The sequence below is a fragment of the Solea senegalensis genome, unplaced genomic scaffold (genome assembly GCF_019176455.1).
Source record: "Solea senegalensis isolate Sse05_10M unplaced genomic scaffold, IFAPA_SoseM_1 scf7180000016410, whole genome shotgun sequence".
Classification (NCBI taxonomy): Eukaryota; Metazoa; Chordata; class Actinopteri; order Pleuronectiformes; family Soleidae; genus Solea; species Solea senegalensis.
The window spans coordinates 474-15,661 of record NW_025321770.1 but is presented as its reverse complement, the minus strand read 5'-3'; the positions used below and the strand labels follow the sequence as shown (position 1 = coordinate 15,661).

The 15,188-nt window shown below is 45.6% G+C and overlaps 3 protein-coding genes across 5 annotated transcripts; 2 read left to right on the top strand and 1 right to left on the bottom strand.

Annotated features, from left to right (window-relative positions):
• Positions 1-1,040: 1,040 nt before the first annotated feature.
• znf365 (zinc finger protein 365) lies at positions 1,041-6,369 on the top strand. 3 transcript variants are annotated; one of them, XM_044018174.1, is made up of 7 exons: positions 1,041-1,189; positions 1,840-2,504; positions 2,616-2,931; positions 2,999-3,134; positions 3,697-3,737; positions 4,036-4,266; positions 4,702-6,369. In XM_044018174.1, exons 2-7 carry the CDS (start codon positions 1,850-1,852, stop codon positions 4,709-4,711), a joined length of 1,389 nt encoding a protein of 462 aa, XP_043874109.1. In that variant the 5' UTR covers positions 1,041-1,189; positions 1,840-1,849; the 3' UTR covers positions 4,712-6,369. The 3 variants fall into 3 exon arrangements, with proteins under 3 accessions (XP_043874109.1, XP_043874108.1, XP_043874107.1); XM_044018173.1 differs by having other exon boundaries at positions 3,700-3,737; positions 4,036-6,369; XM_044018172.1 differs by having other exon boundaries at positions 4,036-6,369.
• Positions 6,370-9,626: 3,257 nt separating this feature from the next.
• Positions 9,627-12,700, top strand: LOC122763063 (2-aminoethanethiol dioxygenase-like). Its single transcript, XM_044018169.1, has one exon. It carries the CDS (start codon positions 10,112-10,114, stop codon positions 10,856-10,858), a length of 747 nt encoding a protein of 248 aa, XP_043874104.1. The 5' UTR covers positions 9,627-10,111; the 3' UTR covers positions 10,859-12,700.
• A 1,116-nt stretch (positions 12,701-13,816) lies between these two features.
• Positions 13,817-14,947, bottom strand: egr2a (early growth response 2a; the record flags this gene model as incomplete). Its single annotated transcript, XM_044018170.1, has 1 exon — positions 13,817-14,947. A coding segment is annotated over one exon (849 nt), but the record flags the coding sequence as incomplete, so codon positions are not given.
• Between the last annotated feature and the right edge of the window lie 241 nt (positions 14,948-15,188).

Below are 15,188 nucleotides of genomic sequence, written 5' to 3'. Positions count from 1 at the left end.
AACACAACATCTACTCCCACGAAGAAATGCTCAAGGTCATCTCCTGGAAGCACAACAACAAAGGCGGCGGCAACAGTGGACTGAGCTGAGACTTCAAGGGAAGACTGCGTGTCTCCCAGCTGCTGACCACTGTCTCACACACTATGTTCAAAAATGTTGCCCTGGATGAGAACATGGTCACATTTGATTTAAAAGTGAGACTACAGGTTCTACCAACTAAAGTGAGCCTCTCCATCTGGTTTCCAGGCAGTCATGCTCCCCCTCACATCTTTAATGGTTGCCATGTTTACATATGTAGGCATGACAGAATTATGGGTTTGATATCAGCAGATATCTCATCTGTGTTCAGGTCTTCCATCGTGCTGTATAAGCGCTCTACCGTAAAGCCTGTGTAATGTTGCCTCAGTGTTTTCTAATGTTACGGCTAACACCCCTGATGATGTTATTGTTGTTCATGAAAAGCACAGAGAGGGGCTCATTCTGGAGGTCGGCTACCTTTGATTCCAGCCTCGAGGAGGCCTTTCTAACCAAAGTGCTCAAATATCAGCAGCTGAAGCAGACCCTCTCTCAGCTCGGCTACAAATGTAAACTTTCAGTCTTTATATACTTCAGATGGCCGGCCTCTCTAAAAGAAGAGCTAAACAGTTAGCGAGGTACTGCTCAGTATCTGCTATTATTGGAGGATGCCTCATGTTTGACCTGTAGGTCGTCATGTATGTAACTGTGTTCAGTCTGAACAACTCCTCATGTCATCTGCACTGACAGTGTTTGTGAAACCCTTGAACTTTTTCTTTATGTGGGCATAAATAAATATTTCAAATGTATACGTATATAGGATGTTGTTTTTTTGTGTTTTGTAGTGTGTATATCTGTATATATCTCTCTATATAGATATAATTATTAGTATTGTTTTTTATTTTTTATTTTATTGTTTTTCACTTTTAAGTAATAGCAGATGGTGGCGGTAATGCACCAAACCGCCATTAAACCTCAGAAGAAGAAGAATCTGTAGGTTTTACTTTGAAAGTTCAGAACGGATGTACAAACTGAGGCTAACAGGGCGCTGCTAACTGAAGCTGTTTGAATGAATGAATGAATGAATGAATGAGAGCGTGTGAGCGTGGGCACCTGCTGCTGTGTTCATACACAGTGATGAAGATGAAGACTCCTTACAGTCACGGTCTCGTCGGTAAGATTAGCTAACGTGACGTGTGTTTGTGTGTGTTGTCTTTGCTAATGCTAATGCTAACAGCGGCGTTGTTCACTATGCTAACGATGCTAACGATGACAGAAGAAACAGATCAACGTTTGTTTGTTTATTCCGACTGAAAATGATTCATTCACTCATTCACAAAGGTCACGACAGCATTATTCATGTGTATATATGTAAAAATAAATACTTGAATCAGAGAAAACTGAATTCCACTCAATTGAATAATAAATTAGATCATTTATATTATTTTAATAAAACACAAAATACAAATCAAATTCAGTGTAATTACAAATCTAAATCAAATTTCTAAAAACATAATGATGGGCTGTTCATATAAATATTTTATATGGAATAAGAAGAATAAAACATTTAAAGGTTAAAATACATCAACAATGATTCCATTATTAATATATTTTTGTTTTTATATGTTTATATGGATATTTTCTGCTTTCTTTGCTCCATAAAACAAAATCATTTAAAATCATCATCACTGATCAATATTCCAAATGGATGATGGAAATAAATGTTGACTTTTGTGTTTGATGACTTCAAACTGATTTATAATTTATCAGATATAAAAGCGTGAGATGATGATGATGATGTTTGTGTTGACTGTTGTGTTGCAGCTGTAGAGTGATGCAGCACAAGTTCTGTTCCAGAGACTCTGGTTCTTTCCTCTTGGACAGGACCGGCCCGGCCTGCGGCGCCGCCAGTGACCCCCTGACCTCCTGTGACCCCCTGACCTCCCGTGACCTCCCGGTTCACTGCCCTTGCTGCGGCGAGCAACAGCGTTTCCACAGCCTGAACTCACTCCGCGTTCACCTGGACTGTCGCCACTCGTACCACTCACCTGACGTGATCTCAGCTGGCTTCAGCATCACCGGAAAACTCCCCGACCCTCTGATGGCGGCGATCCCCTGGTACGACATGAGCCTCCCGACCCGCAGGGGACAGCAGAGTGCAGAGCGGCCACCTCACGTACGCTCCCTCAGCGACAGCAGAGATAGTGGCTACCTGCACTCGTACAGTTCTGTGAGGAGGTGCACACACAGTGTCGGTGTGGGGATGCAGGAGGAGGAGGAAGATGAAGACAGAAATGAAGGAAGAAATGAGGAAGATATCAAAATATCCACAAAAAAATCAGACACAGGCCAACATCTCTTCCTGTTCCCTCCTCTCAGACCACCACCAGACCTGGACCCAGACCTGGACCCAGACCTGGACCCAGACCTGGACCCAGTCCTGGACCCAGTCCTGGACCCAGTCCTGGACCCAGTCCTGAATGTGGTTGGTGCGTTCATCGTGTCTTTTTCCTAAAGTAAACTCTGTCCATCCTTCATCTGATCAATAATCAAGGGATCAGTTTCAATCACTGCTGTGTCTCCTTCACTGTCTCCTTCAGAGCAGAGGTCTTTCTCTGGTGTGGAGACGGCGTGTGCGTGTGCATCGGCGTGTGCGTGTGCAGCAGCAGTGCTGCGGCGGCGGCGTCTGTCCCGCCTCCTGCAGAGACGTCTGTCCACAGTGAGCACAGAGCTGGTTCACACTGACACGGAGCTGCTGTGTGAACGCGCTCACTCTCAACAGCTGATCCAGGAGAGACAGGAAGTGGCCGAGCGGCAGCGCTCACTGAGTCGGCAGGTGGACGTGGCGGTCGTGGTGATCGCCACGCTGAGGGAGCAGATCAACGCCTCGGAGAACGAACTGGAGCGAAGAGAGAGGTGAGGACGACCTGGAGTCTGACACCTGATGATGTCACATGACTCTGACTTCCTTCCTGTTTGGCAGGGAAGTGATCACCATCCAGAAGTTTCTGGAAACAGCAGCTCGACAGGAGACGAGCGGAAAAGTCCGGATCCAGCGTTTCATCGAGAACCTGCTGAGACGCATCGATGTGACTGAGAGACTGGTCGAGTATTACCAGGTCAACACACACACACGGACGGACACACACACACACACACAGTCACACAGAGACAGACACACACACACAGTCACACAGAGACAGACAGAGACAGACACACACACAGTCACACAGAGACAGACAGTCACACAGAGACAGACACACACACAGTCACACAGAGACAGACACACACACAGTCACACAGAGACAGACACACACACAGTCACACAGAGACAGACACACACACAGTCACACAGAGACAGACAGTCACACAGAGACAGACACACACACAGTCACACAGAGACAGACACACAGTCACACAGAGACAGACAGTCACACAGAGACAGACACACACACAGTCACACAGAGACAGACAGTCACACAGAGACAGACACACACACAGTCACACAGAGACAGACAGTCACACAGAGACAGACAGACAGTCACACAGAGACAGACACACACACAGTCACACAGAGACAGACAGTCACACAGAGACAGACACACACACAGTCACACAGAGACAGACAGTCACACAGAGACAGACACACACTAACCTCTGCGTCTCTCTCTCTCTCTTCAGCAGCAAAGTGATAACAGACGTGACAGAATCATAAAAAGCAGGTGAACAAAAACATTGTATCCACTGAATAAAAGACTTGTGTCATAAAATCTCCGTCACATGATCATGTCTTTCTCTCACTGTGTGACTGACGTTAGTAAACCACACACACAGGAGCTGCTGGTCCTGGTCCACAAACTTCAGTTTCACAGTGAGATAAAGATGTCTTTTTGTAAAGAGATTGCACTGAGAATGTTTCTGCTGTGTGTTTCCTGAAGGGGGCGCTCATTGCTCTGTTAGTGCCTCACATAAATCACACCTTCAATAGTATTTGACCCACAAACATGTTCATGTCCTCAGATCAGCTGTTGGTCCACTGTCCTCTGGTTGCCAGGACAACAGAACACACTCCTCCCACTTTAGTGGCCGTCCTTTGTTCTGTAAAGTGGGCGGGGACCAGGAACGCCGGGAACTCCAGGAACTCCGGAAACACCGGGAAAACCGGGAACGTCTGGCTCAGTCGTCCAAACTCTTCTGTCGACCCGAACACAGAGATGACATCTGGAACCACCGGCGCCGCCGATCCACCGGGTACGAGACCTAGAACACACCAGGGTGAGGGGGCGGAGTCAAGGAGTCAACACATTTCACAGTGATTTTATTTCAGTGTGAAAAAGTCTTTCACTGATGAAAGGATGAATATGAACTCACACTTAAAGGTGCAGTACACAGGATTTAATTTTTCTCTTCATTAATGAATAATTCCACAGTAACACACACACGCAAACACACACATAAACACGTGATAATCATGTTTTCATTCACTGAACAAACAGAACATTTAGAGTACATGAATGTCGTCGTCATGGCGGCAGAGTTGCTGGTTCAGTGACAAACAAAGATCTTCTCTGTGGACAGATGCATTAACTACAGCATTATGTTTTTGGTCATGTGACCACTCGTGTTCATTGTGTGTGTGTCAGGGTAAACAGGAAGCTGATGTTTTTTTTTTACTCTCACTGACAGGAAGTGTTAGCTACATTCTGATTGGCCGCTGGTCGTCCAATCATGGCTGAAACAATCAGGAAGAGGAACGTGGATGTTTACAAACGTCACAGACTCTGAGTTAGTTACCATGGCAACATACTCTGTGAACCTAACCTGCTGAGCTTGAAGCAGCTTCTGACACATTCATTCATTTATTCACAGTCGTACCAGAAGTAATGATGTGACTTCATTATTATGACTTTAATATGGTGACTTGACAACCAGCGATGAATCAGTGAATTTTCTGTTACTAAGCAACCAACTGCTTCCTGTTTACACCTGAATGTGATGTCATGTGACGTGTGTTTTTAAATGAAAATCTTTGTTTATATAAATATATATATTTTAGATGATTAATAATAGATGTTGTAATCTTTTATATTGTGTTACTGATTACTGATTAGTTAGTCTGTGAGTCGCTGGAATGTGGTAGAAGAACTTTTATGATTTTTATACTGAGTTTACATGTGAAACACGAAACCAAGAACCAATGCAGAACAAACAGAACCAAGAACCAACGCAGAACCAAGAACCAATGCAGAATCAACACAGAACCGACACAAAACCAACATAAAACCAATGACGCAGAACCAACACAAAACCAATGACGCAGAACCAACACAGAACCAATGCAGAACCAGCAACGCAGAATCAACACACAATCAACGTAGAGCCAAGAACCAATGCAGAACCAAGAACCAACACAGAACCAAGAATCAATGCAGAATCAACGCAGAACCCAGAACCAACGACACACAACCAATGATGCAGTACCAATGCAGAAACCACACAGACCCAATGTAGAACCAATGTAGAACCAATGCAGAATCAACACAGAAACAACAACACAGAATCACCACAGAACCAGTGACGCAGAACCAACACAGAACTGATGCAGAACCAACACAGAATCAACGCAGAGCCAAGAACCAACACAGAACAACGCAGAACCAAGAACCAACGCAGAACAAACAGAACCAAGAACCAATGCAGAACCATGAACCAACGTAGAGCCAAGAACCAATGCAGGACCAAGAACCAATACAGAATCAATGTAGAATCTACATAGAACCAACACAGAGCCAAGAACACAGAATCAGTGACGCAGGACCGACGCAGAATCAACGTAGAACCAAAAACCAATGCAGAACCAATACACAATCAACACAGAACTAAGAATCAGTGCAGAACCAATGCCTGTATCAATGTAGAACCAAGAACCAACGCAGAACCAAGACCCAACGCAGAACAAACAGAACCAAGAACCAATGCAGATTCAACACAGAACCAAGAACCAATGCAGAAACGTAGAACCAAGAATCAACGCAGAACCAAGAATCAACACAGAACCAACGACGCAGAATCAACGTAGAACCAACGCAGCACCAAAAACCAATGTAGAATCAACACAGAACCAACGCAGAACCAATACAGATTCAACACAGAGCCAAGAACCAACACAGAACAACGCTGAATCAATGCAGAACCAAGAACCAAAACAGAATCAACACAGAACATACACAGAACCAAGAACCAATGCAGAACAAATAGGACAAATGCAGAACCAGCACAGAACCAACAGTCAAAACCAATGCAGAATCAACACAGAACGAAGAACCAACACATAATCAACATAGAACCAACGCAGAATCAACAAGAACCAAAGAGAATCAGAACCAACAGAACCAAGAACCAACATAGAGAACCACGAGAACAATACAGAATCATGACGAGGACCAATGCAGAATCAACGCAGAACATACACAGAACCAAGAACCAACACAGAATCAATGTAGAATCTACGTAGAACCAACACAGAGCCAAGAACACAGAATCAGTGACGCAGGACCGACGCAGAATCAACGTAGAACCAAAAACCAATGCAGAACCAATACACAATTAACACAGAACTAAGAATCAGTGCAGAACCAATGCCTGTATCAATGTAGAACCAAGAACCAACGCAGAACCAAGACCCAACGCAGAACAAACAGAACCAAGAACCAATGCAGATTCAACACAGAACCAAGAACCAATGCAGAAACGTAGAACCAAGAATCAACGCAGAACCAAGAATCAACACAGAACCAACGACGCAGAATCAACGTAGAACCAACGCAGCACCAAAAACCAATGTAGAATCAACACAGAACCAACGCAGAACCAAGAATCAACACAGAACCAACGACGCAGAATCAACGTAGAACCAACGCAGCACCAAAAACCAATGTAGAATCAACACAGAACCAACGCAGAACCAATACAGATTCAACACAGAGCCAAGAACCAACACAGAACAACGCTGAATCAATGCAGAACCAAGAACCAAAACAGAACCAACACAGAACATACACAGAACCAAGAACCAATGCAGAACCAGCACAGAACCAACAGTCAAAACCAATGCAGAATCAACACAGAACGAAGAACCAACACATAATCAACATAGAACCAACACAGAACCAAGAACCAACACAGAATCAACGAGAACCAAAGCAGAATCAACATAGAACCCAACAGAACCAAGAACCAACACAGAACCAAGAACCAACGCAGAACCAACGACACAGAATCAATGACGCAAGACCAATGCAGAATCAACGCAGAACATACACAGAACCAAGAACCAACGCAGAATCAATGCAGGGGGTGGAGTAGCTCAGTGGTTAAGACCAGTAGTTTGACTCCACCCCTGGCAGATTGTACTCAATTCCCTTGTCAGTGGCTTTGGATAAAAGTGTCTGCTAAATGACATGTAACACAGGACCAACGACGCAGAACTATCACAGAACCAACACAACTTTATTGGGAAAGTTCAGCCTCATCAATCATCCGTTCAAATCAGACATTCATTCATTCAAGAACTCATCTGGAGTGGAGAGTGTAATGTTGTGTGAGTGGTTTCCATGGCAACGGTTGCTTTCAGTCTGTTTAACTCTGTAAATTAAACACCAAACAACACATCACATAACAGGAAGTGATGTCATACTTTGTGTCTGTGCATGTGTGACAGTGTGTGTCTGTGCATGTGTGACAGTGTGTGTGTGTGTGTGTGAGATAATTTGTGTGTCTGTGTCACGTGCTGAAACAACACCAAAGTATTCACACACACACACAGCAGTAAAGTGACAGGTCAGCTGACCTCTGTGTTTTCTGTGTCTGACTCATGGATGTATTATAAGAACTGGATAGAGCTCCGCCCCCTCTGCCTTGAAGACAATGTTATGGTGGCCACTCCCGGTACTGCAACAACAAATACTCATGGGCCCAAAAAGCAATTTTCCCATTGAGCACAATAGTAAAAGAGACTCCTGTAAAAGTGTCCACAGGACACCCGGAGACATGGACACAGGCATGTATAGATCTTTATATTCTATATTTATAAGTTTTTATATAAGTTTGACATGTGTAAAACCTTCCTAAAGGCCATAAACAGCCCAGAAACATCTGTGACATCACAGCTGTGTACGAGCACAGCAAAGCGCGGTCATGTGACGTCTCTAAGGGAAACTTACGAGTGAAAACTTTATGAGAAATGTGAATAAATTAAGACAATGATGGGTTTTCTTTGACATTTTTTTAAATATTACAACAAAACAGGGCCACACGGTGCTGTAGTGGTTAGCACTCTCGCCTTGCAGCGAGAAGACCCGGGTTTGAGCCCTGTTTGGAACAAGGGCCTTTCTGCATGGAGTTTGCATGTTCTCCCCGTGTGTGCGTGGGTTCTCTCCGGGTTCTCCGGCTTCCTCCCACAGTCCAAAAACATGTGGGGATTAGATAAACTGGACACTCTAAATTGACCATAGGAGTGAGTGTGAGAGTGAATGGTTGTTTGTCTCTATCTGTGTGTGTGGCCCTGCGATGGACTGGCCAACTGTTCAGGGTGTACCCCGCCTATCGCCCCATGTAGCTGAGGTTGGCACAGCACCCTCTGGTGGAGGATAAAGCGGTTAGATGATGACTGACTGACAACAAAACAGAAACTTATTATGATGAACTTATAAAACTGCGTTTAACACGTTATTGTTCCTAATAATATGATTGAGAGTCTGCAGGTTTATTTTAATGTTTTTATGATTATTATATTTACCATACATTGTAATTATAATGATAAGTTAGCTTTATTTATAAACCACCTACAAAAACAGTTGTAGGGTGAGTAACTCCATAGGAATGAACAGAGTCAAAGGGGTGGGGCTCTATCCAGTTCTTATATTTTTTATATTTTTGTTCAGTTTCCTTAGCAAAAGCAATAAAATTGGCTTTGTGAATATGATATTTCCCTAGAATGATCAACAAATGAATTAGGTATAACTCTTTCTGCTTTTTATTTTTGTTATCGTGGAAACCAAACACTACATCTTTCCACAACAAAGAAACCGGGACAGATCTTTCCAAAACGTGTTGTTGCAGAGACACTGGCAGCACAGGTGCATCATTGTTTCTGGACGTATTCCACAGAAACAACAGTTAACACATGTGTCGAGCTTCTACCTGAGGAGATATTGTTTAGCAGGATAAAACCTGTGTATGATTCTGAATAAGACTTTTCTTACTTTATTCGTAGAGAAGGTTCCAGATATTTCCCCAGTTCTGGTTACCAACACACTGAGACCAACAGGGAACCACTGCTAACTCTTTTGGGCTGAATGGAATGTTCCATTGTCATTTACATGTGCAGAAACTAGAATTATGTTCTTATTGAACCAGGTTTTATAAAATGACTTCATGAGCCCATTATTCCAGATGAATATCCAGTTCTTATTACATCCATGGTCTGACGTCACATAACGTCACATTAGCATCGGCAGTCAGGGTTTTTTCTGTAACAGCGCTGAAATGAAGGGGAGCGGACTACATGACCCACAATGCACCAGGTGTAAAGGCGGACGTGTTTGACAGCGGAGCATGAATGAGGCAGTGACACGTGATAATCGCGACACACGAAGCTCGTTTCCGTTCTTTTCTACTTTTATTTGTCCACGTACAAACAATCACGCGTTCATAAAGGAAACACACATACTGATTCATGAAGAAAATGAATGAATGAATGAATATATGAAGGAGCAGAAAACAGCGTTGACACTGACCAATCAACGACAAGAAGAGAGGACAGACAGGAGGTCTCACTCTGTGAGAAGTAAGAAAATCTATAATTGATTATTTTTAAATCATCCAATGAATCGAAAGAGTCAGAGAATCAAATCTGAGTCACGTGATCGCCGTCATCATGGTTTTAACTGTGTGTGTGCGCGCGCGTGGAGTCAGTCATCTCGCCCGTAGATGGCGATAGCGCCCGATCGTCGGCGCTATCGTAGCGGCTAAAGCTAAAGCTAAGCAGCGGCTGTAGCAGAGAGAGCCGCCCGCGCAGAGGATCCTCTTCCCCGGTATGAAGCCTGACTGCAGCGGCGTCATGAGCTCCATCGTCCAGAAAATCGCTCGGCAGGCGCTCGTCACCTTCCGTAGCCCGCCTCGGCCCGCGGAGGACGCCGGGATGTCGTTCGTGGAGAACCTGGGCAAACTGAAGAACCTGATGACGGAAGTGCGAGCCGCGGACCTGAAGCTGGTCCCGCGCAGAGCCGTGGACAGCGCGGCCGGCGTGGCCGCTCCGCAGCGCGGCTGCCCGCACGGCGCGCCCCCGGTCACATACATGCACATCAGCGAGAGCGAGCACTTCAGTATGGGAGTGTTTCTGCTCAAAAGCGGAGCCTCCATCCCGCTGCACGACCACCCGGGGATGCACGGAGTCCTCAAAGTCCTGTACGGTAAAGTCCGGATCAGCTGCTTCGACCGACTGGAGCCGCTGCCCGCCGCTCAGGTGGGCGCTCTGCGGCGCTCCGTGCTCCGCTCCACCGGGGAGTTAACGGAGGAGAGCGGCCCGTGCCTCCTCTCTCCGGACCGGGACAACCTGCACCAGATCGACGCCGTGGACGGACCCTCGGCGTTCATGGACATCCTGGCCCCGCCGTACGACCCGGACGACGGCAGAGACTGTCACTATTACCGAGTGATGATGGACTCTGAGGCGGAGCTCGCGGGGAAGGAGCCGCAGGAAGTGTGGCTCATGGAGGTCTCACAGCCGCCGCACTTCTGGTGCGGAGCAGAACCGTACCCGGGTCCGGAGGTCTGTCTCTGATCCGTAGATCGGGGTCATAGGTCAACTGTGGACTTTATACTTGACCTGAATGTAAATGAGTCATCAGGTGACGTCACAGTCCCTTACCTGCTGCTCAGGCGAAATAAAAGCAGCTGTGCGGATTCATGAGGATCACGTGCTTCTCTGGTATTGATGATTGAGTATTGATCAATAATAACTCCTGCAGATCTTCTGTAGTCAATAGTAATGATTGATTGATGGATGATTGATTGGCTGCTGCTGCTGCAGGTTGGGGTCAGAATCAGAATCTTTGCTCCTTCATCTTCACTTTTCTGTCTCATCATTTGAATTTGAGTCACCATGTGTCAGCGTATTTAGTGCTTAAAGGGTTAGTTTTGCTATTGTCACACTCACAGTGAGCGCCCCCTGCTGCTGAGAACCAGCCTGACACTCGGGTCGTATTCACACCTAATCGTCTCCGCTCGACTCCGCACGATAGCAACGTTCAGCTGCTCTGTTTGCTTTTGATAACGTGTTCCCCTCCTCGCCTGAGGCGGCGCTGCAGCAAGAATGACTGAAGGAGACAACCAATTATTTTAATGCAGGACAACTGGGCTATCGTTCTACACGCGCATGTTTACCCACAATGCCTTGCATTGTAGTCGGCTTCCTGCACTTGGTTCACTTGAAGCGAACCCAGACGTTTGTTTTAGGCGGAGCGGAGTTCCGTTCATTCACATGTCCACAAACGGAAGAGACTTCAGACGCTCACTCTCAGTGAAATCTACCATATCACGTTGATGTCTTTATGTCTCTGTTGGACAGTGTTGACGTCTTTATGTCTCTGTTGGACAGGGTGGATGTGGGACAGCAAAAAAGCTGAACTCCCTTTATTCAGAGGAAACATAAAAAACACTGAATTATTCAGGCGACAAAGCTTCCTCTAAACCAAACACAATGAGTTAACTATTCCCCTGTGGCTAATGCTAAGCTAACTATTTCCCTGTGGGTAATGCTAAGCTTACTATCTCCATGTGGCTCGTGCTAAGCTAACTAGTCCCCTGTTGCTAATGCTAAGCTAACTATCCCCATGTGGCTAATGCTAAGCTTACTATCCCCATGTGGCTAATGCTAAGCTTACTATCCCCATGTGGCTCGTGCTAAGCTAACTATCCCATGTGGCTAATGCTAAGCTAGGTGCTCTCCTGGAGATGAGACTAAGCTATTAACGCTTTGTGTTTTAGCTTTGACTTTTTTCCTTCAGTCATGAAATGAAAAGTTAGCATTGTTTGATGCTAACACACACTCTGACCGTAGGTGAGAGGGTGAGAGGAGGGTGAGAGTGGACACTTGTTTGTGTCCATATGGCCCTGTGATGGACAAGTCACCGGTCTTTCACCTTGTATCAGCAGAGATTGGCACAGTGCCCCCTGTGGCCCTCATGTGGAGGATTAAGTGGTAGTAGATGAATGGATGAATGTTGCTAACACAAGTCAGATGTTTGACACTGATTTTGTTTACTTAAAAAAAACAACTTAATCTTTAACATTCACTGTTTTATCTTTATAACAATAATTATGATTGTTGTTATATCTTTAGAATGTTGTGAAAAATCCACAGTATGGGGTGTGGCCCGCTGGTGGACACTGGAATAACTGCAGATGAGCCACAAACTAAAATTATTGAAATGTTTTTGTTTTTTTTCTTTTAGGTAAGATAATAAAATCTGTCTAATAAAACTATGATCTCTGATTTTTTTTATTCTCTTGATTTATGTTGATGTTGAATTTCACAGGTCATGATGATGATGATGGTGTGGGCGGAGCTTGTGTGATATTAAAGTGAACCAATGATTATTTCCCTAAATAATCATTAATGAGATTTTTGGTCCATGTTTACTTTGATTTCTTTGTTTCGGAGCAAATAAACCAGAACATATTTACTTTTAAGAAGCTGAAAAATCACAGAAACTATTTAATTATTAAAAACACAAGAATCAATGATCAAAATAACAATGACTTTATTATTAGATTCACTGAACTGTGACTGTGAGGAAGCTAAATGGAGCTTGGCCATCATTCATTTCATATGATTTTCCACTGGTGTTCATACTGCAGCCAGCCACCAGGGGGCAATATTTGTGTATTAAACACTGAGCAGAACTTAAATTGGTTTTTAATTTCCATTGACAAGAAACAACAGAGAGAAAAAGTTCTGTAAAAATACAAAATCATCTCTGCTGATGAACACATTATTATGTGTTTGAAGATAAAACCTAAACCTCAGAGATGGTGAGACTTCTTCTGCATCACTTTGTGTTTGTACTGACACAACAACAAACCCACAACTAAACCAACAACAAACCCAGTTAAACCACTCACTCTCCCACACCAAACCTCATAGAGAAAATCACTGCGGTCACTCTGAACGTTGGATTTCAAACACTGAAGTGACAAAATGAGACATTTGAACTTATGGGCTTTGGTGTGGGAGAGTGAGTGGTTTATAAACTTCAGTGATCATGTCTTTTTCTCACTGTCACATGAGAAAAAGATCAGAGACTCAGTTTGTCTCTGTCTCAGTGTGTCTCCGTTTATCCCATTTGTCTCAGTTTGTATTGTTTGTTTCAGTGTGTCCCGTTTGTCCAGTTTGTCTTAGTCTGTCTCAGTTTGACCCGTTTGTCTCAATCTCTGTTTGTCTCCATTTGTCCCGTTTGTCTCAGTTTGTCCCGTTTGTCTCTGTTAGTCTCCGCTTGTCTCAGTTTGTCCAATTTGTCTCAGTTTGTCTCCATTTGTCCTGTTTGTCTACGTTTGTCTCAGTCTACGTTTGTCTCAGTCTACGTTTTTCTCAGTTCCATTTGTCTCATTTGTCCCGTTTGTCTCCATTTGTCCCATTTGTCTTTATCTCCATTTGTCCTGTTTGTCTCAGTGGTCTCAGTTTGTGTCAGTTTGTCTCAGTGGTCTCCGTTCGTCTCTGTTTGTGTCAGTTTGTCTTGTCCCATTTGTTCAGTTTGTCTCCATTTGTCCTGTTTGTCTCAGTGGTCTCCGCTTGTCTCTGCTTGTGTCAGTTTGTCTTCGTTTGTCCCATTTGTCTCTGCTTGTCTCCATTTGTCTCCATTTGTCCTGTTTGTCTCAGTGGTCTCCGTTTGTCTCTGTTTGTCTCTGTTTGTGTCAGTTTTTCTCCATTTGTATCAGTTTGTCCCATTTGTCTCAGTTTGTCCAATTTGTCTCAGCTTGTCTCCGTTTGTCTCTGGGTCTTCAGCTCTGGGCTAGTTGTCCTTCAGGACGTGGTGCTCTTCTTGTCCTTGTGCCTCAGGTGGACCTTCATGTGTCTCCTCCTCTCGTCGCTGCGGGCGAACTTCCTGCCGCAGTGATCGCAGGTGAACGGCTTCTCTCCGGTGTGCGTGCGCACGTGTGTGGTCAGGTGATCGCTGCGGCTGAACTTCCTCATGCAGATGCGACACTGGAAAGGTTTGTGTCCCGTGTGGATGCGCAGGTGTCGGCTCAGCTCGTCGGAGCGTGAGAACCTGCGGTCGCAGCTCTCTGCTGGACACGGGTACGGACGCTGGTGTACCGGAGTCTTACTGGGTCGGTTAGGATACTTCCTGGGTCTGAGGATGGGTCTGAGCGGGAGGTTCTGGTGGCCGGGGAAGGCGGTGGTCACGGCGCCGTCAGAGCAGGGCGACGGCGCGCTGAGTGTGAAGTTCCTGATGGTGCTGAGCGGAGTGAGGGGCGGAGCCATCCGGAGCGACTCCAGCGGGAACGGCAGGGATTTCCTCTCCACGTCTCTCTGGCAGCTCTGTGGATAAAAACCTCCAAAGTCTGGCAGCATGGACAGAAGAGCAGCGCCCTCTACTGACACAGGTTTGTTGGCAGGTGAGCTGTAGGATGGGGGAGGGGCAGGAGGAGGGGCAGGGTGGAAGCTGGAAGACAGGTATCCCCCTGCAGGCTGCTCCAGGTACATATCTCCACTGCAGGAGTAAGAGGAAGGGGGGAGGGGGTGTGGGTGGGGCGGGGCATACATGTGACTAATATCTTGCTGACCGTGCGCCATGGCTCCGCCCTCTGCGTTGATGACGTCACCAGGTGTCGGCAGTGACTCCACAGACGTCTCACTTGTGTACGAGCATCAAGTTTCCCGCTGCTGCGTCAGGTCTGTGTGTGGGAGGAGCACAGGTGTGTCAGGTGTGTGTGGGAGGAGCACAGGTGTGTGTGTAAGGTCTAGGTGGGGTGGGAGGAGTATGGTGTGTGTGTTGTGGGTGTGTGTGGGGGTGGGAGGAGGTGCAAGGTCTGTGTGTGTGTGGGAGTAGGACAGGTGTGTGTCAGGTATGTGTGTGGAGTGAGCACAGGTGTGTGTGTGTGCAAAGTCT

Coding starts and splice junctions, on each gene's coding strand:
- znf365 (XM_044018172.1), top strand. CDS start 1,850: ATGCAGCACAAGTTCTGTTCCAGAGACTCTGGTTCTTTCCTCTTGGAC. Junction 2,505..2,615: donor CCCAGTCCTGAATGTGGTTG/GTGCGTTCATCG, acceptor TGTCTCCTTCAG/AGCAGAGGTCTTTCTCTGGT. Junction 2,932..2,998: donor GAACTGGAGCGAAGAGAGAG/GTGAGGACGACC, acceptor CCTGTTTGGCAG/GGAAGTGATCACCATCCAGA.
- LOC122763063 (XM_044018169.1), top strand. CDS start 10,112: ATGAAGCCTGACTGCAGCGGCGTCATGAGCTCCATCGTCCAGAAAATC.